Source organism: Athene cunicularia (assembly GCF_003259725.1).
Source record: "Athene cunicularia isolate RWA chromosome Z unlocalized genomic scaffold, athCun1 chrZ_part3, whole genome shotgun sequence".
NCBI classification, from domain to species: Eukaryota; Metazoa; Chordata; class Aves; order Strigiformes; family Strigidae; genus Athene; species Athene cunicularia.
In genome coordinates, this window is record NW_020799144.1 from 16165139 (window position 1) to 16192752 (window position 27614).

The 27614-nt window shown below is 42.1% G+C and overlaps 1 protein-coding gene across 6 annotated transcripts in view; it reads right to left on the reverse strand.

Annotated features, from left to right (window-relative positions):
* The window catches only part of MCTP1 (multiple C2 and transmembrane domain containing 1), a 274684-nt gene that overhangs the window by 115671 nt on the left and 131399 nt on the right, over positions 1–27614 (reverse strand). For all 6 annotated transcript variants that reach the window (XM_026866731.1, XM_026866730.1, XM_026866735.1 and 3 more), the window contains 3 exons: positions 15589–15759; positions 13862–13992; positions 2176–2362 (listed from right to left, as the gene is read on the reverse strand). In XM_026866731.1, coding sequence (XP_026722532.1) covers positions 2176–2362; positions 13862–13992; positions 15589–15759 — 489 coding nt within the window. The remainder of the gene's footprint in view (positions 1–2175; positions 2363–13861; positions 13993–15588; positions 15760–27614) is intronic.

Consider the following 27614-nt stretch of genomic DNA (forward strand, 5'->3'; position numbering starts at 1 on the left):
GAATGCTAACAACTTCTTCTCTAAACTAGCTCCTCTGGTTTTTAAACTGTGACAAGGGGGACCGCGGGTTCAGCACACCCGTTCTGAAAAGGTCATACAATCTCTCTTGGTCTGTACCCATTAATGCGCCCCCCTCCTCACCCCAAAAGGAATTAATCTTTTCAGACAATTGTGGTAAAATAATGGTTCAAACAGTAATGCCTGTTTAATTTGTAAGGCTCTGATGTTCAGCTACAAATGGTTAAATGACAGTAATAGAGTCATTTTCCAAGGCTATTTGATCTGATGGCAAGGTCAGCTCATTAACTGTTTTTGGCTGCAGAAAGGGTACAAAATACATTTCTCAAATGGAAGCTGGATTTTGCGAGAGGACAAAAAATAACCCCCAAAATACAGCCACTCAATGGGGAACAGTGCATCTTGCTAATTGCATGTTCTTCCTTTGTATCGGTTCTGAAGTAGAGATATGAATACCAAAGACAAATCAAACGTCAGTGAAAAGAAACTATTTGAATTTCGTTAACCCTTGTCATTTCTTTCTTCTGCTGCCCAGTGGTCATTTTAATGAAAACAGTAAAATTTATCAAAAAGGTGTATCGGTGTTACAGTTTGCAAAAACACATAATGAGAAATTCATGCTTCTGCAATATGAACATCTTCCAAAAAGATGTTTCCAAATGCATACAGTCACGTTAAATATAAGAAAGGACACATATTCATGAATATGCAAAAAATGGAAATAAATAGATCAATCTTACACCACATAATTATGCTTTACACTGGGGACAAAATATTGAGAATTTAGAAAAACCAATTAATAACACACAGTCGTAGCATGTTTCTATACTGCTACTAAATTATCAAAGCCATCAGTATCACTTGACTGCCATATCATCACACACAATAATCCACAGAAATACGGTACTGATGCACTTGGTAGCAAGAAGCATGTCACCTCAAAAACGTATCCATCAGAAATTTATTATATTTATAAAGATCTATTCTGGCAACCACAGGCTGTCTTGGTGGGTTCCGTAATGTGCAATAACTCTCTTAATTGTAATTATTTTTCAAAGATGGTGCGCAATACCTTAGCTCTCAGTTGGTTTAGGAATATTATGTTTAGCCTCACTAAGTCACCTCTATTAAACTGTGTTTATGATAACACTATTGGTGTATGAGTTGTACAAGCATTAGCAGACAGCTGATTCAGTGGAGATAGCCAGAATAAATTTGCTGAAGCGCACATCCTGCTAATCTGTTTGAAGAATATTGTACAGCATTAGTACTAGCACTTCATGTTATCTGCACAGCCTGATAAGGTACATCTTTATTAAATTCAGTTATTGAAAGGATGTCAGTCATGGAATAGGAATATTTTAAAATCTAAAAAAAAAAATTAAGCGGCTCTTTGTTAGTCAGAGCTTGGTTTAATGGCTGAGTGTGTAGAGAAGCCTTTCTAAACACCTGGCAGCATTGTACAATAAAAGCTTTGTAATTTTAAGTGGAAATAGCTTTTTTTTTTTCTTTCTCCGTGTGTAGTGAGACAGTTACTTTTAGTGATTTAGGTATTAGCAAACGCTGGAGTAAGAGCTCCCCTCTCTGTTGCTTTGATAAAACTACAGAGAGTCTGTGTAACGTGAGGATGCTGGGAAATGAAAATAATTTGCTTCAGAATATTTTGAAATGAAAATATCCTTTAAACCTATTATTTTGATATACAAAACACTGCTCCAGCCTCTAATGTGCAGACAAAACCCCCCAGTTATCTTGCCTTTTAGTCAATGCTCAAAAAAATAGCAAAAACTACTGACACCTCAAACCATTTGGCACAAACAGTCACTAGAAACTGTACAGTCACCAAGTGACTCCTCAGCTATTCTGTGCTGATAGAAGTTATCTGCAAGGCAGTAAAATTATCTTTTTTATGTCACATGATCATATCAAATAGCTGAACTACTATGCAAGAAATACCTTGTTGTATAAAGAGGATTTGTAGCCTTCTTGATGTTACCTCTACCAGCCGCGATAATATTAGTAACTAGTTTAAATAAATGCCATTGGCTGAGTGTGATAAGGATATGAGGGATATATTTAGGTATTTTCCCCCTGACAGCTATCATTCATATATGCAAACATTTTGCAAACAAAGGGCAAAAGAGAAGAACTCCATACATATCTCTTCAGTATCTCCTCTCGCTCCTTCTGGTCCTCCAGGGAGTTGACGGAGAGGTCAGAGATGGTGACCGCGGCGGAGGCCGTGAGAGTGACCAGCAGCACCAGGCACCCCTCTCCCTCCTCCAGTGGCATCTCCAACTTGTGGGTCTGTTCTCTACTCAGGGTTGACAGGTCAACCTGGCACCTAGAAACAAACGTTCTCCATCAGTACGTGGTTTTCTTCACATCAAACAAGAGCACACCAGCTTATTTGCATTCACCAAAAACCCCAAATCAGTGGAAATTCCCTCCCAGCTCCTGGAAGGATTTCTCTTCAGCTTCAACCCATGCCACTTGCTTGACCTTTTTTTTTTTAAAAAAAAAAAAGCTACAACCTGTTATGCATGTGAACAATAAATATTAAAAAGAACATACAGATGCTAGAAATAAGGTTAGCTAATATGCCCTACTCAAACGCAAAGATAATTTTAAAAATCCAGCTTCAGATGCAAATTGTACTTTTTAATTATGCCTCTTGTATAAACACAAAATGCATGTTTTGATGTGAACGTTTTTGAGACCGTTCATCTAACAACGGCAAAAATCTCCCCCCCGTCTCTCTCTCTAGAAAAAAATAATCTGTGTGGACTTAATTGTGATGGAGTTAACATGACTGAGCAGAGAAAAATATGACTTGAGCACCACCCAAAAGGCTCAGCTCTCTTGCAGTAAGCTGTGCGTGGCTCAGGGTCAAAGCTTCATGCAGGCATCCAGGATAAAATCTGATGCCACAACCCCCGATATAATAAGATGTCTCACGTTGTAATGAGCAGGGAGTGCTTATAACTGCGCAGAGTGGCTGAAGCCAATCTACCCTGCTTGATCCCTTTCTGAATAACCCTGGCTGTACCATACACCGAGCTAATGACGAATGGCTCCACACATGCCAGCCCGCAGAAACAGCTCTGCAACACCTTTAAAAAAAAAAGGGCAGAGCATGGAAGGAAAACTGGTACCATTCCTAACAAAGAGCTGACTGTAAGCTTCTAATTAAAACAAGAACACCTCAGGGTTAGTAGTAAGTCTGTGCACAGCTCAGAAGTTTTAATACTTTAATTTGTGTAATTCACAAGTTGCGGCTCTCCTAGACCGGAACTCTGAGCATGCCTAGAAATTCGACGCCTGCGTCGAACGCAACGCCAGCCTACACTGCACTGGAGCTTCTGTGAAAAAGCACTGTTTGGAATACTTCTGCTTACAGCATCCCCCAGTAACGTTTTGCCAATTCACTACTCCAAATGAAACCAATAACAATACTGAAATAAAGTAAATGCATATAGTCTATACATAGTTAAGCCACTGAATACTCAACTTTTAGCAGCGATTATCTAATGTGACAAGCACATGTTCTATATGCCACTCTCACTAAACTAAACATCTAGCAAACTTGTTTCATGAAATGTCAATTGATTTTGAAGAGGAAGGTAATGTGGTGACCACAGAGCCAATAAACTGGGAAGAAGGTGGCAGACATGAATAAATAGGCATTTAAGGACAGGAAATAGACAATTATGAGAATAAATGTGGCCTCTTAAAATGAGTGCTGTGATATCACAGGCAGATTAGATTTGCTATGGGAAAATTTCCTTTTAATTTTTTTTTTTTTTTTAGCATTCACTGTCTGCTGTGTAGCTGTCAAAATTAAACTACTGCAAACTTCACACAGCAACAAGGTTCTGTTATTTTTCAATGAAAAAAATTTCTAACTGACATAGCATTCTTAATGTTTACCTTTTATTTTGAACTCTTTGGATGATAAGGAGTAAGCAATTCGCCACAGTAAGGGAAGACTGATGTTGCTGCTGTCAGTGCAGGCTGATGGTCAATACAAGTTTCACACATGTTCATAGGCTGTCAAGTTTTTATTTAGGCTGCAGTGAGGAGCATAAAGCCCTCCTTAACAAACGCTGAAATCAAGCACCAGAGCTGGAGTAGGTTAAAATGCTCCTGGTATTAAATATGCTTTGACAGTTTATTTCAAAACAGATACCCCTCAAAAATACGTGTCTGCAACAGTATTGTGACTTTAACCAACCAGCATTAAAAGAACCCATCTAAACTCTCTCAAAGTCAGTGGAAGAATCAGAAAGCCATTACGATACAAGTAATGCAGAAATAATCCACTGCTGACATAAAAACAGGCAACAAAACCTACCCCACTGGGAAAAAAAAACAACAAAAAAAACCCAACAAAACCAACAACCTACATGCACCCAAAAACTGCAGTGGCAGTAAAATTACAGGGTTTGCATCAGGGCTACAAACTCCAGGTTCCCCAATTCTTGAAGTTACGGCACTTTTGAAACATTATCAGCCCACACTGTTTTTTTATTTAGGCTCAAAGGAGGAACCGACAATTGGATTTTACCTGCGCACCCTTCCTAGAGCTATAAAATATTGCTAATGGCACCACATCTAGAACAGATTACCAGAGAAATATGTCTCCATTGTCTGCTTGATGGATCTCCGTGAGCACCCTGTCACCAGCCTGTTATTTCCTAAAATCATACAAAGGGTAGAGAGCGATCTGGAAGTTTTTTCCAGTGAAAGCCTTAACCCTTTTAGAGGACAAGTATCCTCCGAAGGGCCCTCTGATAATTTGATCAGAACAAGGGTTATTCCATCCGGCAGTGCCACCACGGCGCGTTACGGAGATGGAGGTGAAGAGCACGCTGCCGGGGAAGGCACATTTCGATTCCGCGCCAGGTCCCAGCCTCAGACCTCGTGTCACAAAGGGAAGGTGCCGAGGCTCGGGGAGCAATCAGCACCAGGTGAGCACGCTGGAGGCACCTCGAAGGTGAGAACCTTCGAGTTTACAGGCACGATAAGAAAAACTGCCATTTTTTTCCATTAATAGTTGAGTTTTTCAGGAGGGAAAAAAAAAAATTAACTTTTCTTGCTCTCGCGCCAAATCCTCCTGCAGTAAAACCATTTTTTGTTAGATCTCATTTGCCCTCACCAGGGACCTAAATAGGGAAGGAAGTCTGGTTTTATTAAGGCATTACCTAAGCACTAACCCTATCCTAGAATAACCTTTACAGACATCAGTAGGAAACCCACAAAACTCCTTTTTGGATTAGATTTCCTTACAAGCACTGAAGTTAACAAAATACTTCTAAAGATAAATAGCTTTGGAAAGTTCAGGTTGACAATGCCCCTTTACAGAGTATATACAAGTATTCCAAGCTTTAAAGCTTTAGCAATGCTGACTTTTACATCAGTTAAGATGTTCTCTTAAAAGACATTTGTCACCTACAACTGTTTCCATGGAGAACAAAGATGCTTTGAGGATGAAGGTGAACTTGAATGTTACCAGAAAGTGGTGCAGAATGAGCACTGTGGAGGCAGAAATTTTTGTCTTGCATTCTCAAATTGAGGACCATGAAAAATTACAGACATTTGGAGGAGGCCGTAAGTAGCATATGGCTGGCGGCTGTCACACTGAAAGCAGGAGATAATAGTAATTTTGGACAACTCAAGTTTCTTACAGAATTGCTATTTACATGCTGCTGCTGGAAGAAAAAGTTCTCCACCTGTGAAGAGAACGGCCTGAAGAATTATGGCAAAACCAGTCATTAACTCCACAGACACATCTTCAAGCACGGCTGTAAATCACATCTCAGGGAGTTTTAGTTTTGGGGGCAGCCTGAGTATTTTGCATTACTGTGCTGCTCCACGCTGTACAGTCCCCTCCACGACGCCATCAGAAGCGCTGGGCAGGGGCAGGGGAATGACCCCCTGTGCCGGCTGGCTCCCGGGGAAGGGGCTGGGATGCGCGTCCCCCCGGACCCACGGCCAGGCCCTGGGCACGTCCGGATTGCCAGGCCTTGAGAGATCAGGAGGGAGAAAAACCACGGCAGCGCCTCAAGCTCCTGCGCCGAAGCGTCACAGGTAAGTCGCTGCAGAAAGAGGGGACAGCTCCCGTGGAGGAAGGATTGAAGATTCAAGGGGGACCCACCACTTCTCCGAAACTGTGTTCGGCGTGTTAATCGCCCAAACTGTTAGAAACATATTTCTGATTTATTTTTAATTTGAATATATCTGGCCTTTGGTTCTTTTTATGCCTTTCTTTACTTGGTTGAAAAAGCCTTTAGTGCTCCGTATTTTCTTCTAGTGAAGGTACTCATATACCATAATCATATCTCTTCTTGATCTTCCTTTTGATATGCTAAACACCTTCAGCTCCCTATACATTTCCTTGGAACACACCTCCTACAGCCCTCAAATGACTTTTTGTAACTTTTCTGATCCAGTGAAATTCTCCTGCATCCTTTTTGAAGTGTGGAAGCCAGAACTATATGTAGTATTTTATTATCAGCATGTCTGAGAGGTAAAAATCACCTCCCCTCTCTAGTTCTAACAGAACCTGGAATGTAAGACCGCGTTGGCACCCTGGTGAAATATCCTTGCTAATGAATGAATTACAAAGGTAACGACATGACATAGAAGGCCTCTTAAAAGCCAGGTGGCCAGGCAAGGGAGAGACAGCAGATAGCGAGATCATTTTCTCACATGACAAAATAAAGCATAAAAGAGGAATTGGCACAATCCTAAGTGATAGGGACAGAAAAGCACCACTTGGCTACAACCCAGGCAACTTAATTATCATCATGACTTGTTCAGGAAGACAGCCTTTTAACTCCACTGTGATCCGGGTCTATGCTGCTCCAAAGGATGCCAAGGAGAGGAAACTGTGCGATTCTGCAATTAGAACTGAGCTGGACACACATCAGAAGCAGTGAGGCATGAACTGCTACAATTTGTGAGACTCCGTATCCTTTATCAGCGGAGTACAATGTTCCAGTAAAACCAAGAAACAAACGGCGAGGGGAAATTCTGCAAAGCACCGACAGAAAATGACACAGCTCAGGAAGACAGGACGGCAGTAACGTGGAGTTCTTGGAAGAAGGAGAGAACAGCATTTTTAAGTGTAAAGATAATGAGAAAGAAAATAAAATGGCAGACCCCACATGACACCTGTGATAGGTGGTGGATAGAGGTGATAGACTGAAAACCAGGAAAGCTCCCAAAGGAGCTGGAGGCTGAAACTCAGCTAAGTAGGGCACTGACTGAGGGGGAGTGTGGTGGTGAGCTCAGGAAGCGGGAGAGGATCCCCGGGAAGCTGGGAGTGCACCGCAGAGCTCAACGGAGCTGCCAGGGGAGAGCCCTGTGGCTTGGGGTAAGTCAGTCTGGGAAACGGAAATGTGAGAGCTGCATGAAATAAAAGGACAACCTCACCAGTCGCTGGGCAATACCTGAATAGGGAGAAGTGTTTACTGCTTGGTCTGTGCCACAGAGCCCTGCTGATGGATTCTGAAATGACCGATGAACATTTTCCTGAGCGTAGCTCCTCACGATGGAAACTACAGATTTACTTTTGAAATTGTGTAGATAGAAAAAAAGTACTTGGAGATGTTTTAGGACGTAGTATTCCCTATGTTGTCCCCGCGGCACAGCCACACACTACAGATGTGGGCTGGTAGTGCTCTCACCGTTTGACTTCTTTGTGGCAAAATTCCCCTGCGACTGGCCTGTTGCTTTGGTGGACGTTAAACCTTCCTACACGGTTCTCCCCTCGCCACTTGGTTCAAGCAACCCAGCAAGAGCGTTCACAGAGCTCCAACCCTGCCTTCCAGAAACCCCTGCAAACCCCCATCTACACCCCTCACCACTCTCTTGTACTTTTTTACTCCCACCTAGGCAGCCATTCCACTCTTCCTTCTCCCTTCCTCTTCTCTTGCCACTCTTAACTCATGCCGTGGAGCACATTCCCAAATGTGGGAGTCAGAAGGATCCACACACATAATCCAGCTGGTGTGCAGCATTCTGTATTTCACAACACACCGGGGAATACTATCAATTTTGCAACAGTACGTGACAATAACGACCGTCAGTAAAAGTTGTAAATAATAAAATAACCAGTACAAGAAATTTACTGAAGATTTGTCAGCCAAAACTGAACCTTTTTTGTCTTTCTATCAGTACAGCAGTGCCTCTGCGTTAATAGAAGTTAAAATGGGAAGAGATAGTAATAAATAATGTGTGGAATACGTGAAGGCCAAATTTGGGGATGCAGTATTTACATCTAACTCCCTTTGACAATCATCAGAAACGGAGATGGCTCAGCACATCTCAGGATTTGTCAAGGGCAGGCCTGCCAGGAACATTTTTAGATCCTAGTGCTCTGGGAAAAACCTTCATTTTACATAGAGAAATGGATCTGCAATAATTTAACTTTAGTCACCATGTATAATCAACAAACTACTACACACAGGCTGCTGGTTGTGGGCTTGTCTCTGTTTGCACAGAATTGCTGTGTAATCCCCACGTGCACACGGTTCAAAACTCAAATTACAATAGCACATTGACCATTATCTTTAAACTTTGAGAATAATATATTCTTCCAAAGTGGCTTCAACATGCAGAAAATTTCAAAGCACCACGTGAAAAAAAAAAGCTGAAAGACCGGCATGATAAAATACTATTTACAATTCCAGAGGAACCCATTTTGTCTCTACGGAGTTTTGCAAAATTCAGAGAACTTCAAGATTCATCAATTTCAACATTAACACAGAGTTTCACTCCTACTACTCAAATCTTTTTCTTGTGCAACAATATTTAAGAAAGAAAATTGCCAGTATTTTAATATAAATCACAGCCTCCACAACATCTCTTGAAAAAAGTCTGGGAAGAAACGTTAGCAGTAGCATATTTAGTGTCCTCACTCAACTTTATATGCATCTTGGAGTACCCATACACAGCTTTACAGCACCACTCAGTTCTCTCTGATAACATTCAGTCTCTCCTAGTGAAATTACATAAATTTCACTGGAAAAAAAAAAAATGAAACCGAGAGAGACATAAATATTTTATCTAAAAATCCCACTTCAATTTAGAACTTTGAGTAGCTTATCCCTGTGCCTTCAGATTAATAATGCAGCAGCACAGGTCGCACATGGCTGGTATTTAAGTGCACCCAAAAAACCCCTCTACGGCTTCATTACCATGAAAAAACTAAACAGACAAGATATAGCAGATTAGGTGTTGAAAAATCTAAATACTTGATTTTCAGTATTTTAACTTTTCTATTGCATAAAATCCATTATGCGGTGTGTACCCATACACACATGGACACAAAACCGATCTGAATTTCCAGGACAATATTCAGAGACGTTATGGGACATTTCAGTTTTCCACAGATAAAAATACACAGCTTTAATGAATATAGACAAGGTCTTTTGTTCTTAATTTGCATCAGATGGGGAAAAAAATAAAAGCATCTATAAATAATGCTGAAAATAGATATAGATGAAGTCAACAGTAATTTCCTGGCACAAAATACAAGTAAAAGTCAATGTCATTTTAAAGATAAACACGCATTTTTCATACCAATAAATAATGCTATAAATCCTGCCGTACTGGATTGCAAATAACTGCATGACATGGGATTTACTTATCCTGTATGTTCACAGAAACAACTTGTTCTCTGACAGCACTCATTCTTGGCAATTTATTGCAGCTGTCAGCAGCCAATTTGTTCAGATTACTGCTATGCATAAAGGTGTAACAATCATGAGGATTTATTAGCTGATTATCGTAAAGGTGACAGTCAGGATCGCCTTCAAAAACGCAGATGATAAGAAAGTTAAATAATTACATGAAGATTAAAATCATTTCACCTTCATTTTCATCTTAGTATTACCTACATAAACTTACTGCAGTATATGTTTTTAATCACAGGAGTATATTGACTCAATACGGAAGGGAAATGATTTACTCATAGCAAAAAGATGTGAATACTAAATGTGAACAATATACACACATACATATGTATTTCTACTTATCAGATGAAGTAATGACTAATACTGCTCATGCAAGTCCACAAGCTTTCTTGAACACAAGAAGGCTGCCCCTGTGGCTTTAACTGCTGCTGCTTTCAAAAAAAAGAACTTCTAGGTCTCATGTCTTTGGTCCTGAATCATGATTTTTTTATATAATGATATTCAGAAGAATGCCAGTTTAAACTCCTGCATGATGAAACTCAGTTCTAGTTGAGCCCAGTGTTTCCCCATACAAATCAGTGTATCATCGGAAATATATTTTCCTTGAAGCTATTGTAGAGGCTCTTTTTCCAGGATTTTTCTAGGATTTTGGTTTTTTAGGGTATTTTAAGATGGAAATTCACATGGTGCTACCTCCTTTAAACTCTCATGGAGAGTGCACAAAACTGACACTCAGACGAATTTTACAAACACATAATGCTCAAAATTAAGAATGGAAATCAATCAGTCAGCATCTCACGCTGAACGTGCCTGGGCACCAGGAAGCAGATGGAGCTTTACGCTCGTTCTGTGACAGAGGTATCTTTCTCCTTCTCTGAATTAGGATGCCATGCTGTCACTCTCACCCTCTTAGTACCTTCCTCCCCCTTGCAAGCCACCTCTCCCACTTCCATCCTCCTCCTCTCATGCCATCCCAAAGCCAGAATCTCACTTATGAGTCTTCAGCCTTCTCAAACATCTTTCCCTCATCTCCCTGCCCTCGAAACAGGATCGCAAGGCCAAGCCCTCAGAGTCTGAGCAATGTGCCATCGCTGCCTTGTCCCCCACAGCTTCACCTCGGCCCCTACCACGTTCCAGCCTAATGAGCACGACGACAGGTGCAGGACATGCAGAAATCTACATTCTTGATTTCCCACTTCTTTTATTTCACTGACGTGCAGCTCAAACAAGAGTATCGTTCCATGAGAAGTTATGATGTTCTGCTCTGGAGTAAAATTTTCAAGTTACAGAGCTTAGCACAGTAAGGACTTCCCGTGGTGTCTTCCAGGAGGAACCTAGAGTTTGCCCCTTCAGACTTCCACCTGGTGACCCTCCTCTCCCGCAGCCACCTCAGTTTGGAACTGCTGAACCAGTTTTAGGCCTATTTTGCATGGGACATTCTGCTGACCTTCAGGCGTGGTCTGTGAGCAGACGAATGCAGAGGATGCAAAAACCCAAAACTGTAGCTGAGAAGTGAGAACTGCTCCTTAAAAAACCTTTTTCCTTCCATTTTCTTAATTTGGTCTTCTGTTTCCCTCAGTCAAGCATGGCTGCTCCCTAACCAAGTTTTTGCCAGTCAAGACATCTTCAAGAAATAATTATTTTCACTTTCATTTAATAAAAATATTCCCATATCGTGTAACAGCTGCTGCTTGCACATTGTTCAAGAAAGTGGGAAGATCACAGTGAGATGAAAGGGATTACTCTCCATCACTGAGCAATGCTAGAATACTACCAGGAAGTCTTTTGTTTCCCTCCCACATCCTCATTATCACTTTTCCTGGAACCTGAATCAAAATATGTAATTTATTACATGTGCCTTGAGAGCCACAGAGCCTTAGTCACGGAGCACGACTCAGTTGTGCTTTACAAAATTAATATACATTTAGCATAATACATACACACACACAGAGTATTGTCTGCACCAAAGTATTTCCAGCTTTTAGAGGCAGCCCCGAAAGGAGAAACTGGGGAAAAGAGGTCAATGTAAAGCGGAGCTGTCAGATGTCAGTGATTTTTATCCACAGTGACTGGAGGAGAGTATCAGGGAGGGGGAATATTAAGACCTATTTTTGTATTCAGATTGAGCTTGACAAATGACAACGTTTTTCATGGAAATCTTCATGGAGAGGAATTTGTTTGCAGGTTGCATTATCCAGAGATAAGGTACCAACAGAAGGTGAAATGAGACAGTGTCTGAAAGGACAAACTGAAGAGGGATTATACATACACTGACAGCAGAGAGGTCACAAAAATCAAGAGCAGCAAGATTTCAGGAAAAAATACTACTGATTTTGTTAAAATCAGTTGTGTACTGCAGAAGCACTACAGATGAGCTTTGCCCAGGAAGTATCTTTTCTGGTATGTACAAGAATTACATCTGTTTAGGAAAATGATGGAAACCAAAATGGAACAAGGTTCTCCCACTGAAAAATGCTAAAGGCTTCACGAACTCAGAGAGAGGATTTCTCAAGCTATCGAATTTTTTGGGCCTAAATCAGATGCAGAAATCATTTGCACTTGCATGAGAGCATGCAGTTACTAAAAAGAAAGTGATGCACGCCTAGGACATACAATTTTTGTGGGTATTTGAAAAGTTACCTAAGCAGGTCACTGGTTTGAAGTCACAAATTCTCCTTCACTAATTTTTCTATAACTTTCTTATTTATGTTTCAATGTCTTGGAGCAATGCTCTTAAAAAAATATATATAATTACTGGTAACAGTAACAACATGAGTGTTGCTTTGATGACCTTGTTCTGAAAAATCACATGTGAAAACTCTGAATCTCACCGGTTTTGGGATAACAAGGTTACAGTGAAGCACAAAAAAGAGGAATCATTTCCCAAGGTATATCATGTGTTGACATAGGACTAAATGAGTATGTTCCTTCAGAAAAATAGTTATTGTTACCATATGCGCCAACTGAAATCAAGCAAGGGGAAAAAACACAGTGTAAACTTCAAACAGGAGCATGCCAACCCATCCATTAGGTTTCATCATATAAAATAAATTCCTGCAGTGTATACCTCTGAAAAGTGGTTTTGTCGATATTAAAGCTGTTTGCTTGCCACAGACTCTCTATGTATTCCGAGTTCCCACAATTCATGGTAGGAAATAAACACAGAATATTATCTGACTGATCTAATTTGATAAAGAATGCCATTACCCTAAACGGAACGAGAGGGAGGAAAAGGTCAGTACAGACATAACCACATCAACAGCAAAAGTACATGGCTTGGTCTGTGGGTTTTCCATTCCTGATTTTAACTACCAGAAAAGTAATCCTACTAGTTAACAGTGTCAATGTCCTAGTGAAAGCAACCAGTATTCTAACAATCAATCAAAACATACAGGATTAATAATAATTATATTGATAGGATTAATAATAATTATATTGTTATGACTGCATGGATATCAATTAAGGTATGATGTAAACAAGCATCTGAGCTTTACAAATAGCACCTACTTTCTAGTATCTAGGAGCACAAAACAGCGTTTTCCCCTGTTAGCTTAAAGTTAATGGCATTGTTAAAAACCATTAGCATCTTTCTTCTTCCTACACAGTAAAATGGAGCATAACCACACAAACTTACACCATTTTTCGAACTCAAAGACAGATCCCAAAGATTCACTTTTTCTGAAAAAGAACTGGGTGAATGATCTTACTTCTTTGCCCCAAAAGATATCTTTTCAAGACTCGCTTTTCATTTACCAAACAGATTGAAAAATAAGCATATAACTGTGGTCTCATTTGGCCTATTACAAGTCATGAGACTTATTTCTTCTCCAAGCCAGATGTTGTCGTATGGAACCTCCTGCATCTTGATTACTGCTCTAAACATGGGATTTTTAATTTGGGAAACCTGGTGTCTATCAATTGGTAAAAGCTGCCACCTACTGGTCAACAGAAATTATTTTGCACCATCAAAGTAAAGAATTACGTCAACGCAGCAAACTGTACTTTGTAAAAAATTCTCCCCTAACTTAAAAAAAAAAAAAAAAGCAAGAACAAATGATCATAAGAAATAGTTTCAACAGCAAGGTTCATTTTAATCATTTGCTCTCATCCCCAGGGAACAAGAAGGTTGCAATTGCACAAACCTGCCAATAAAATCATCCTTTTTGCCAGCATCTTTGTCCCACACGGTAATATCAATAATTCCACCTCGTTCTTCATAGAGATGAAAGTCAAACTGCTCCCTCCACTGAGGATTCAAAGTTTTTGGCACAATCTGAAAGAAAAGCAAATAGAAAGTCATATTGCATTGTGCAGGCATACGCTTTCTTGCATTGTAAATTTTATCTTTATAGTCTGTTCTGAAAGTTTTTTTGTATTTGTGGTAAGAGTATCTTAAGTAGAGAGAAATACGAAATAGTAATTAGAAAAAAAACTACTGCCCAGTTTTCTCATGCCTCTCTGACACAACAGCAACCTCCAAAATCCTGCAGCTTGTCACCTTCAAAAGCCTCCTGAACAAAGGATTTATCCTGGGAATGGATCCATTTTTCTGTAGAATAATTATGCTCTCCCTTAAGTGACAGTTAGCTGCAAAGTTAGGTGTCTGAGCCTAAAGGAAAACAAAGCACCTGCAATGACAAGTAGATGGTGCCTGAAAGTATTTAAAATTTTATCATGTCCTCTTTCCCCAGCTGCAGTAACACTGGGAGAAAGATGGTACTACGGTTTACTTTTTATGGAATAATACTCTCTTTTTTTCAAACCTGTATTTTACATCCTTTCCTTTGCAACTCAGATGAAAGTAGCTTTCTCAATCATTTTCAGTCCAGTTACTTTCTGACAAAAGAAGTAACTTCAATGGATTTCAGTCCATGTACTTCTGACCATGCTCTGCGGAACAGAACACTTGCAGATTTTTCTACCACAATGCAGAAGCAGTAGTCACAGTAGTCACATCTATCCCGAGCAAGAATGGAAACTGTCTAGTACCTTCCCTATGAAGCAATTGCTACTTTCCACATCCACCAGTTCCACTGGCTTGAAAAAATGAAAAAAATCAAGGAGGAATAAAACACAGAAACGCTACGAAAATTTTTATGTCACAAAAGCATGAAATTTGATTTCTTCTAATTTCAGATTAAGAGGCCCTAAGGCGGGCTCAGAGGTCTGCAAACGTGGCACCTAAACACTCCTGGCCTCTCCCTCACTCTGCCCTTTGTCTGGCTGTGAAAACCACGTGGGCTGCCATGGCCGTTGAGAGGGGAAGGTCACATGCGTCATCCCCAGTCCCAGCGTCTTCCACAAACAGCAATTTTCAAAGCAACAGGGAGCAGGGAAATAAAAAACGACAGCAAGAAAGCCAAGCAGAGCCTCCACAGTCATTTTCTCTCTGATCAAACCTCTCTAGCCGTTAAGCTCATACATATGCAAAACTTCCGTGACACTGGCTGTAAGGACACAATGAGGAAAGTGAGGATAGAAGTATGACATGGTTTGAGGATAAGACCATGCAAAGATCCAAGAGGTGACAAGCATTGGGCCAGAAAGGCACCAAGGGGGCACCTACTTGTCAGAATCACTCCACATCTCTCCCCTGCCACAAGTGACTCCGAACAGGAGATAAAAGCCAACACAGCCTGTATGGAAAATCGGGAGTGCCTCTCAGCCACCTCACATTTTCCCCCATCTAGTATTATTTCTCTTCATAAATAAAATGTCTGAACAAAACTCCAGGTGCTCTGACAGCAAATTAATACAATAAATCTCCACCACAATTTAAATAGTCGTGCAAGCCGAAAAAAAAACAAAAACAAAAACCACAAACAAGAACAAAAAGTTGCACACATTTTTAGGTCACAGCTAAAATTACCTTGCTCTTGTACTTCTGATGCCCCAGCCGGAACTTCACGTAAGGATCACTTAGCCCATTTGCATCCATCGCCTTCAGTTCACGACCTTCTATTAAGGTAACACTAACTATCCCTCTCCACAGCTGAGATTTTCTGTGCAGATCTGAGAGACGTAAGCTCTGGGTCTGAAACTTTAGGGAAATAAAAATGCAAGCTTTAGTTAAAACGATTCCAAAACTTTCCCCTGCATGTTAATGATCAATTTCATGTTAACTATGAAGGTGAAACAACCATCTTAAACCATTTCAAAGTTATTTGACAGTACGTACGTAAACTATATCACAAATAATTACTTGGAAAGAAACAAAACAGTGACAAATGGACAGGTAATGTCATACGCTGCCCTTGCAGAAGCAAGCAGAACAAATGCTACTGAAGGAAATGTTCTTCAGAAAAAGAAAAAAGTGTTTTTTCCTGCTTCACTTCTCTCCCTGCTGATAGAACTAACAACATCTCAAATAAATGTTACAGTCTCTCTATTAGTAGCATATGATTGATTGAATGAACCTGAACAAAAATGAAAATGAACATAAAAACCAGCAAGAAAATGAAACTTCCATTAAAATAATATAAACACACCATGAGAAGCATGGACCGAGGAAAAACAACTCAATAAACTCCCGTGCACATGACAACTACCTCACCCTCTCAAATGATGTGGTATTCTCAGAAACAGCAAGGAAAGCTGAATTAAATACCAACACCATTAGTGCAAGAGCTTCAAAACAGGACACTGCAGATCCAAATTGTGCAGGAACTTGTGGACTGTGAACCCTCAGCCGCTGACTCTGGGGGCTCAAAGAAAATTCACGCGCATCCTGACAGAGCAGATGGCCAGAGCATTCATCAGTGGATCTCCGGAAGGGGTGGCAGAGCGGGGGGTTGTAAACTCCAGGAACTTCAGACCAGCTCCAGCTTGCTCTGAGCTACAGGGGGTACAGGGTACCAGAAGTGGGAAATCCCTTTGTATTCCTGAGGTAGGCAAACCTGTCTCGGGTGCACTGAAGAGCAAAGTTGCCCATGGCACTCCCTTTTATTCAGAAATTTTATTCATTCAAGGTTATCTTATCTGAAATCAGGACACTAGATAGCTAAACAATACTTAAACTCACCAATTACTCTTCCTAGGAATCAAGTCTGCATGTATGCCCAGCTGTAAATATATCAAATACCCTCATTTTCTTTATTATGCAATGTAGTTTGAGCAATAAAAGCTTTATGGGCTCAGCAACCCTCCGAACGTGAAGGGCTTCAAGGTTGGCTTCATCACCTGTGTACCTGCAGTACCTCTGTTACGAGGATTCAGTGAAAATTTGGCTTGAGACTAGCAGAGGGTAAACACAGCTGGATGGTTACAGCCATGCAAGTGCTCAGGGCAGGAGTTTTACTTCACCACCCAGAGGAGATGACAGAAAGTACACTGGGATAATCTGCAGCCTCCAGACTCGGGAAGACCGGGGCTGCTGGGGTGGGAACAAATCCCAACAACATGTTTTTAGCAGCACTTCAGGTATCACATTGGTGTGTATTTGTGTTTTCTAATGGATATTCGTTCCAAACAGTATCGTTACTTCCAAAATATTTCACTATAATTATTGACTTCTCTTCCTGAAATGAATGTTTTGACTGTGCGGGAACTTCTCACAAACTTACTGTTTTTCCAAAGACAAACAAGGAACTGTTGGGTAGCCTTTAATTTAATCTGTGACATGAAGCAGCAGTGGGACACCAGATAGAAGAAACTCCACAAAAATTAGGGCACAAGTGGGAAACTCAGTTGCCAGAAGAGACTTCATTTACAACACGAGAACATTATTAAACTTCGTAATTTTTTTCTCAGCACACACACATACTCCTTTGTTGGTGGCATACAGGCAACATTGCCAGAGAACTGTCCTGTGAAGAAGCGGTAGTTTTCTTCTATTGTTCCAGTTTCTTAGAAGGTTTAGAACAAAAGAAAGACTGAATAGTAAATAACCAAAACTGACTCCACCCTCAACATCAGGTGATGAGAGATACTGAAAGAAGAGACAAAGCACGTTTAGGAAGATATTTCATACTAGGATAGAAGCAACGGTTAGCTGAGACTTATGTTGGGGTTTTTTAACAGCTGAGTGGGAATGCAAATGATTTCCAGGATACTACCATGGAAAATAAGCACAAGTTTGCATTTACAACTCAAAGTAAAGCTTAAGCACAACCGCACAGCTCTCTACTTCACTCATCACAACTGAGACAGCGGATCATTTAGAGAGTAGACTTGATCTGAATTCCATACTTTCAACAATTCTTAAAATAATTTGCTGCATTAGAGCAACTGCCAACATATAAAACAGACTGATTTCTTATGACCAGTGGAGAGTTTCATCAACGGGGTTAATTTACATACGAGGTGGCAGGGCAAGATCTAAACAACCAAGAGTGTAACATGGCAGATGTGTCAGACAGGAGCTTACAAGAGACAGGAAGAAACCCCAAGAACAAGCACCCATGTCTTGCAGGAGAAATTCCTTTTGAGTCATTTTTTCCATCTAGGACACACAGCCTTGCAGAAGCCAGCAGCACGTTGAATGATAAATAAAGCTGCAGAGTCTACAGCCCAGTTTGCTGGAAGAAAAGTAGCTGGCTGCTAGAGGTAAAGTGGTGTGGGCTGGTCATGGCTGTTTCCTCCTCAAGGTGGGGAATCTGGACCATAGCGATGCTCTTTTCTCCCCATCTTTATCGGTAACACGCAGATCCATGGAACAGTAAAAGGGAGACATAGGGATAGAGGCAGTGTCCAGATCACTGGATGTAAAGCTACTGAGATTTCCTGGACAGGGAAGACACAGGCTTACGCGACCTCCTCCAGGAAGAGCAGAGTGGCAGCTCTCTTGTTTCCAAATGAGACTGAAGAGCATCTGAACAGACACCTAAAACATGCTTTCCTTCCAAAGTCCTCCTTACCCTCAGAAATTACAGATACCGACATAATCTCTCATTTCATACAGTCTTCCTTGTAGGAAGTAAAATAAATACAAATGTTTAGATTTCAACTCAAATTTGGCAAAAAGCTAATAGATGAAAAAATGGGAAAAGAAGACTCGATTTCACATTTTAGAGTTCTCCCCTTATGAACTTAATTGCACACTGTGAGACAGGTACATCATCTCTAGGTACATTTTTAGGTATCTAAGCAACCTTCTGTAATCCAGCCCACAGTGGGTTAGTTACAAAGTCAGAAGGGAAACCGTGAAATGAAGAAACGAGCACAGATCTTTTCAAATTTCTCCTGTGAAGGAACATTTCTCAAGACTAATTCTTAGATAATTTATTTCCCCCAGAAAGCAGTTAATGTGTATTGTACCCGGGCTTCACTCTTCTGCCACAAACTGAGAAAAACATGAAGAAACTGCACAGCTTTTTAATTTCCCAGGAATAGGTGGGAAGTTATATATTTTGTAGTATTTCCATCTGAAACTGGCCATACCATCTATATAATGCCACAGTTTGGAAAGAAGAAAGGTCAGAATCCCAGGCCATAACCAATTGACATTAATATGGAATTATTATTCACATTTTTGTGCATTTATATGTGGGCATGGAGATTCCTACCTGACATGTTCTAAACAAACAAACAAACAAAAACCCAACAACAGCAACAACAAAAGGCAGGGGAGGGAAAGCATTGCAGACTGCATATTGTAAAGCTTTCTCTCTTTTCCCAAAAGGAAATTAAAACTAGACTTCTGAAATGGATTCTTTCACGTCAAAGGATACTGAAAGCTGCCTGTGAAAGTCACATCTTTTCAAATCCACACACTGCTTTAATGCTTCTACTATAAACAGCACACAAACCCAACATTTTATTACATGATAAAATTAGCTTTCATTTGTGTTCCATCTATTCTGTCTAAATGTGGGGTAGTGGGAGGGCTAGGGATGCCAAAAGCAGAACATCTCCTGACAGAGAACTGTATCCTCTATTAGGTATGATTAATGTAGTTAGCCAAACATGTCAGAGCTGAATGATGATCTTACACACCGACTACTGTTCTCTGTACAGTCACGTGCTACTGGGAACGTCACTGGGTGGGAAACCAACTACCCTTAGCCAGAATGTGGGCGTTGTTCCCAGGATCATCAAGACCATGTTCTTGATGAGTGTATTCATCGCCACAACTTTATTGTTACTTTCTTCAAAAGAAGAGATGCCTTTAGTAAGTATCACAGAACCATCTAGGTTGGAAAGGACCTTGAGGCTCCTCCAGCCCAACCATGACCCTCGCCCTGACCGTTCCCAGCTCCCCCAGATCCCTCAGCGCTGGCTCAGCCCGACTCTTCAACCCCCCCAGGGATCCCGGGGACTCCCCCCTGCCCTGGGCAGCCCATTCCAACGCCCAACAGCCCCTTCTGCACAGAAATCCTTCCTCAGAGCCAGCCTGACCCTGCCCTGGGCAGCTTGAGGCCATTCCCTCGGGGCCTGGCGCTGGGGCCTTGGCTCCAGAGACTCATCCCCCCTCTCTGCCCCCTCCTGGCAGGGAGTTGCCGAGGGCCAGGAGGTCTCCCCTCAGCCTCCTCTTCTCCAGACTGAACCCCCCCAGTTCCCCCAGCCGCTCCCCAGCAGACCTGTGCTCCAGACCCTGCCCCAGCCCCGTTGCCCTTCTCTGGCCACGCTCGAGTCACTCAATGGCCTTTTTGGGGTGAGGGGCCCAGAACTGAACCCCCTCAGCGAGGGGCGGCCTCCCCAGTGCCGAGCCCAGGGCTCAGATCCCTTCCCTGTCCCTGCTGGCCACGCCAGTGCTGACACCAGCCAGGATGCCGTTGCCCTCCTTGGCCCCCTGGGCACACTCTGGCTCATTCTCACCCCCCAGTCCCTCTCTGACCGGCCGCTCTCCAGCCACTCCTCCCCAGGCCTGTAGCCCCCCTGGGGGTTGTTGTGGCCCAAGGGCAGCCCCCGGCACTTGCCCTCAGTGAAACTCCCCCAGTTGGGCTCAGCCCATGGCTCCAGCCTGGCCAGGTCTCTCTGCAGCCTCCCCACCCTCGAGCAGACCAACACTCCCACCCAACTGGGTGTCACCTGCAAACTGACCGAGTGTGCCCTCGATCCCCTCGTCCAGATCACCAGTAAAGATGTTAACCAGGAGCGGCCCCGGCACTCAGCCCTGGGGGACACCACTCCTGACCGGCCGCCAACCAGATTTAACTCCCTTCACCACAACTCTCTGGGCCCGGCCATCAGACAGTTTTTTACCCAGCGAAGCTGTGCCCATCCAAGCCCCGGGCAGCCAGTTTCACCAGGAGAATGCTGTGGGAAACGGTGTCAAAGGCCTTGCTAAAGTCAAGGTAGACAACACCCACAGCCTTTCCCTCATCCAACAAGCAACTCATCCTGTTGTAGGAGATCAGGTTTGTCAGGCAGGACCTGCCTTTCATGCTGACTGGGCCTGATCCCCTGGTTGTCCCTCACATGTTGTATGATGGCACTCAGGATGAGCTGCTCCATCAGCTTCCTGGGCACTGAAGTCAAGCTGACAGGCCTGTAATTTCCCGGATCATCCTTCCGACCCTTCTTATAGATGGGCATCACATTGACCGATTTCCAATCCATCGGGACCTCCCCGCTCAGCCAGGACTGCTGGAAAATGATGGAAAGTGGCCTGGCGAGCACCCAGCCAGCTCCTTCAGCACCCTCGGGTGTATCCCGTCCCGTCCCACAGACTTGTGTGTGTCTGTGCGATGCAGCAGGTCACTGACTGTCCCCTGGATTGCAGGGGGGTCGTTCTCCCAGTCTCTGTATTCCGGCTGTGGAGGCTGGATTTCATCAATACAACTAACCTTGTTATTACAGACTGAGGCAAAGAAGGCATTAAGCACCTCAGCCTCCTCCTCATCACTGGTTACCATATTTCCTCCTTCATCTAGCAGGGGATGGAGACTATTCCTGGTCTTTCTTTTGCTACTGACATACTTACAGAAACTTTTCTTGTTATCCTTGATTGCAGAGGCCAAATTAATTTCTAGCTGGGCTTTAGCCCTCCTGATTTCCACCCTGCATAGCCTCACAGCCTCTCTGTAATCACTGTGAGTGTCCAGCCCCTTCTTCCAAAGGCTGTAAACTCTCCTTTTCTCCCTGAGTTGCAGCCAAAGCTCCCTGTTCAGCCAGGGTGGTCTTCTCTGGCGTTGGCTTCTCTTAGAGCCCCTGGGGACCGCCTGCTCCTGAGCCATTAACATTCCTTCTTACAGAGTGCCCAGACTTCCTGGGCCCTTGTACCCTTCAGGAGAGTCTCCCAGGGGATCCTGTCAAGAAGGTGCCCAAACAAGATGAAGTCAGCCCTTTGGAAGTTCAGGATGTCAGTCCTGCCCAGCCCTCTCCTGGCCTCTCTAAGAATAGAGAACTATTATTTCCTGATCGCTGTGCCCTAGTCAGCCTCCAGCTGCCACATCCTCCACCAGCCCTTCCCTGTTCACAAAGAGAAGATCCAGCAGGGCACTTTCTCTGGTCAGTTCTCTCACCAGCTTCAGGAAGTTCTCCCACACATTTCAGGAATCTCTGGGACTGGTCCTGCTCTGCCGTGTTGTATTTCCAGCAGAAGTCTGGGAAGTTAAAATCTCCCACAAGAACAAGGGCAAGTGATCATGAGATTTCTCCTAAATGCCTATAGAATATTTCATCCACCTCTCTGTCCTGGTTGGGTGGCCTATAGTAGACTCCTACTACAACATCTGCCCCGTTGGCCTTCCCCCTGATTCTAAACAAAGACACCCCACCCTGTCTTCTCTTGTACTCAAAGCAGTCATAACAGTCCCTAACATACAGGGCCACCCCACCACCTCTCCTTCCTTGTCTGTCCCTCCTAAAGAGCTTGTAGCCATCAACTGGCACACTCCAGTCGTGGGAGACATCCCACCATGTGTCTGTGATAGCCACTACATCATCATTTCCCTGTTTCAGCACGGCTTTGAGCTCCTCCTGTTTGTTACCCATGCTGTGTGCATGGGTATACATGCACTTCAGATGGGCTGGTGTTTTGCCCCCCTCCCCCTTTAGTACTTCTGAAAAATTCTAAGTATTTATTTGAAAAGTCCCGTAAGTATTTCTCTTTGGGTATCAAAGTGACTTTGAAACTCTAGCCCACAATGAGCTGGAGAAACTCATCTGTCCTCTCCCAGCCTGACCTCAACTCTTCACTGCTCAGCCCTCATGCCCTGCAAAGCACCATCCCTCTCACTGCATGTGCTTGTGCCCATGCGAACAGACCCTGCTTTTACTAAATCTCCTCGTTACACACACCGTTAGGACACACCTCTTCTCTGTGTCCTTGAGCACTAAATTTACTCTTCAAGAATAGTTGAACAACAGACAGAAACAGAACAGTGTGCCTATAACAAACGTGTAAAAAAAAAAAAAAAAAAAAAAAAGGTTTTGAAAAGCAAATAAATAATGCAGCTATATGTCCTGAAAAGGTATCTCTACCCAAAGAATTACTTTGGCTCGGAAACTTTAAATAAAGTACCAGTAAAGACAGTAACGAAATAATGTGGGAAAGAATGATACCCCACTCCCCTGCTGAACAGAGGACAGATGTACAAATAAGTGGAGTGAAACAAAGCCATGTTGTAAATGACTGCTGAAGACTCCAGTAAACAGAATTCTTCTCACCCAGTTTCTAGCATGCTTGCACAGCTTGGATAAAACATTTAAAATAAAGACTGAGGATGTCAATAGATACAGCTGCTAGTTCTACATCCCTTGGCCACACAACGAAAACACCAAGTCACGTGCATTCACAACACTTTTTTCCTCTGTTAGTAACTACGTGGAGTGTAACACCTTGCAGAAGCCACCAATGTGTAGGCACTGAGGTACAGAAACGCCTTCAATGGGATCGTGGTGATTCCTTTTTAATGTTTGCTCACTGTGACTAAGCAAGTTTTGTAAAGAAACTACCACTGATAATTACTGCAATTTGAAAGAACATTTACCTTAAGATTCTATCAACTATATTTTATGATTTAGGATATTTACATTATGAGTGAAGCTAATTTAAATTTCTGCAGTGGAGAAACTTACACTGCCCTATACCCTGTGTGTTTTCAATAGAACTGCCATGTTAAATCTGGTTTAGGACATTTAACAACACGATATTGTCACTGTAGCAGCACTCTGGTGGTGACACTACAATACTTGCAATGAGAGCTGACACTTTTGCAGCATTTCACGCACTTTTGTGGTTCGCTAAATCCAACAGTTGTGCATTCTGCTTCAGTGCCCTGGCTGGAGCCAGCTCAGGTGTAATATGATGAAGGCTGTGACTCTACTGAGCACTCACCGTGACTTGTTTTTGTCTGGAAAAGGGTGGCAATATTTATAGAAGACAACAGTGTGGCGGCAGGAGATGCCAGAGAGCCTGTGTCAATACAACCCTAACCTTCTCCCTCGTCTTCCCGCCAACAACTCCTCTAGGAAACTGTGGCTGCAGAAAGTGAAAGTCAGCGGGTTTCCTGATGACCCCGTTCCTGCCCGGGATGACCAGCATCACCATGGTCCTGACACCCACATGAACGTGACACACAGAAGGACAGCGGCCACCGACGCTTGATGGAAACCCCCCTGCTTTTGGAACTGCGGGCACAAAACCAGAAATCCCCACAACGAAATGCTACTCTGCTGCCTTGATTGTGAGCGGAATCAGCTGTTATCACTCACATGCAAGTAATGCAAATATAAGCCTCACCAAGTATTTGCATAATTTTTATAACCAGGTGTCTAACAGACTGGTGTATCTATTCTGACGTTTTTCACTCCTATTCCATTATTTAGTAGCTTTCCATCAAGCACTATTTACAGCTGATAAACTGACACCTAGAACCTCATGGCTTACAAGAGCAAGTATTTTCTCAGTCTTAAAAGATTCTTCTTAAAAACCCAAACCCAGTAATTCCACCTTTTGTTCTGAAATTCCACAGAGTTTTGGTTGCAGGACTGAACTGACTGAAAATATCTTCAATTACACAACATCACACGACTCTATGCTTCTGCTAGTCTTTGCAAACCTTAGACCATGACTTGCTATATCCAATTCTGTTCTCTACTCAAGACGCATCTTATTGAAGAGGAAAAGCATTTGTTTCAATTTTAAAACAATAAAAAATGCTTCATAAGGCTTTTGATATTAGGAAAAGACAAATCAGGAGTCACCCAAACTCTGGGCATAAAAGCATCAGTTAATAAGGCCACAGCTTTTGGCACTTTAGTTTGTGTAACTAGAACACACGTATTTTTAGAAAAGCTTCAAAAATAAATTTAAAAAACAGGCAGCAGTTAGCTGAAAGCCTTGCATTTTGCAATTCGTTTTTGTTTAAAATGTCCATGAACTGTATTTTTCCCTTTAAAGGTATATGCAAAAATTTCTGAAGCAGAATTAAAGCAAAAATAGTTACCTAAATGCAAAAAACCCACTTTAATTAATTTCCCTTTGGCAGTTAAGTACACTCTTTAATAACCAGTTGTACTTAATCAGAAGTAGCTTCTCAGTTATTACTTTGGGATGATAACGTATTTTTACTCAGTTTATCCATAACCTGTTGCGACCCAGACTAATTTATCTTCATTTCTGGGAAGCACGGACCTTTGGTTCCAATAGATCAAAGTCACACTGAAACAGCTCATCACATATTAACAGTATAAATTAAGAGTATTATTACATTTTAGTGCATTCTAGTATTCCCAGATCTAAACTTATCTTTGATAACATGAAACAGAAGAGAAGGTGACACCTGATCTTTTCCTCCAAATTTTTCAGCAATACTGTGACTTGACAGGGCACAGCAGATGATTATTAAATATCTTTTTCCCCTACTATGTTTGGCTAAGATGCCAAAACACTTGTTCCTTTGTTTGTCCTTACATTAAAGTACTCAAAAGGTTCTTCTGATTGTTTTTTTTTTTAATGTGCCATTAATGTGGCAAGTTTAACATGGGGTCTGATCGTGTTTGAACTCAATTTAATGGCAACTCTCGCAAGGGGCAAGAGTAGATCCTTATTCAGATGAAAACAATTTTCAGTGAAATGAACATTTCTGACAGAGTTCTCTCTCAGTATGCTTTGGCTAAAAGGTACTGTCTTTGCTTAAACAGTTGTAGTTACATAGGAAATCACAAGCTAATCTTACTTCATATCCAAACTGTGCCTAGAGGCAGTGAGTGTATTAACTAGTTCTCCAGGAATGTAAGATTTGCTGAAGTAAACTATTTATAGGGGATACCACCCCACTCATCCTCTAGCTAAGCTGGTCAAAAATTTTTCAAATAATGTCAGGAAATGCTGTTCAGAGAAAATCAAACCTTTATGTAGGAACATGACAATTTCATCATAAATTTTATAAAAACCCAAGGAATACAAGCAGCTCAGTTAGCCAGTGTTATGGCTTTTGGTTACCCATCCTCGTTATGAATACCTCTAGGGTCACCAACTCATCAGCCTAGCGAACACAGGAGCTACTCCAGGGTTACTATCCAAGTTCAGAACCAGGGAGGACAACTGTTGCCCACAAGGCAAAAATTACAATGACACCTTTGCATTTTCAGTCTGGAAGGCCTAAATTAATATCAAGGCAGAGCTTCATCACTCTCATACTCCTGTCTCATAAACTGAGTAAGCAGAAAGGTAAGTCATTGACAACCGATCAAACCAACCTTAATTTCCCAGTGTTTTTCCACCCTGAAAGCTTAGGACAAGAAGACTCAGGCGCTGCACACTCCTCTCAGTGACAGTACTAAAGATGTGTATTTTGCTTATTTGAGTAGCAGACGGTATTGGCCCTTTCCAGAACTTTCCAGCAGGTATCAGACCTCAGTGCTCTCACCTTACATAGTCAGCTTTGTTGTCCTGCAGGTGAACACCACGAAGCTTGCAAAGGTTCTCAGATGAAAGCAAAAGGCATTTATCTGACACATTTCTTTTCTCTGGGAATGGCCAGTAAATCCACATCGTGTCAAGTCCCTCTATGTCACAGCAGAAGCAGGGAGACAAACGAAGTACCTATAACTGTTAGTGCAGTCCCCGTCCCTACAAAGAGGCTTCATCCATGCTCTGACACTATCTGTGAGTGAACACCCAGCAAATAAAGCTTCATTCCAAATACCACTAATTTTGTTTCCTCTTACACCCTTTTAAATTGTTAATATTCCAGCACCCAAAACTTCCCTGTGCATAAACACACACACATACACACATATTTTTCAAAGGCTTTTTTCAGACTCACTCCAAAATCTGTATATAAATTGTGCCCAAATCACTGTGATCAAACATATCCATCTGTGCTGTGGGAAGAGATGAGCTTAATTTGCACCATGGGAGATACCGTTAGACACCAGGGAAAAAAAAACAGCCTTGAATGGAAATGATAGTTAAGCACTGGAACCGCCTCTCTGGGGAGGTTGTAGAATATCCATCACTGCACATTTTTAAGGACAGATTAAACAAACACCTGTCAAACACAGTTTAGCTGTCATTGTTCCCACTTTAAGGCAGGAAGACAACTTTTCAGGCTGTTAATCCTATTTTCTGTCTTTTTGACACCCACCCTGCACACAGGTAGGTTTTTAACTATCCCAGACACGTGAACTTCTGGCAAGTGAGGTTCAGCCTGTTCACCAGCACTACCTGCCTTGCACTGCCCTCATCTTCCAGAGACATTCTTCTCATCTTCTGAAGTCCCCTGTCTCCTGGTTTTTTTGCTTCCATTTCTCCCAGCCAGCACAGCAAGGATGAAAGTTTCAAAGTAAGCTGTGTGTGCATTACCCTGCAAATAAACAGCAACACCTAAAGCCACAATCCCTTACCCTTTTCTGAATTAACCTCCTGTAACCATACAGCAAATCGGACAGCAGCAGAGGGAACAAATGATCTTTCATAAAGTATTTATGGGTGGTTTTGGTTTCTTCAGAGAAATATCTGCCTGCTCTACATAAAACGAAACGCTCTTTGAGGAAGACTGCCCA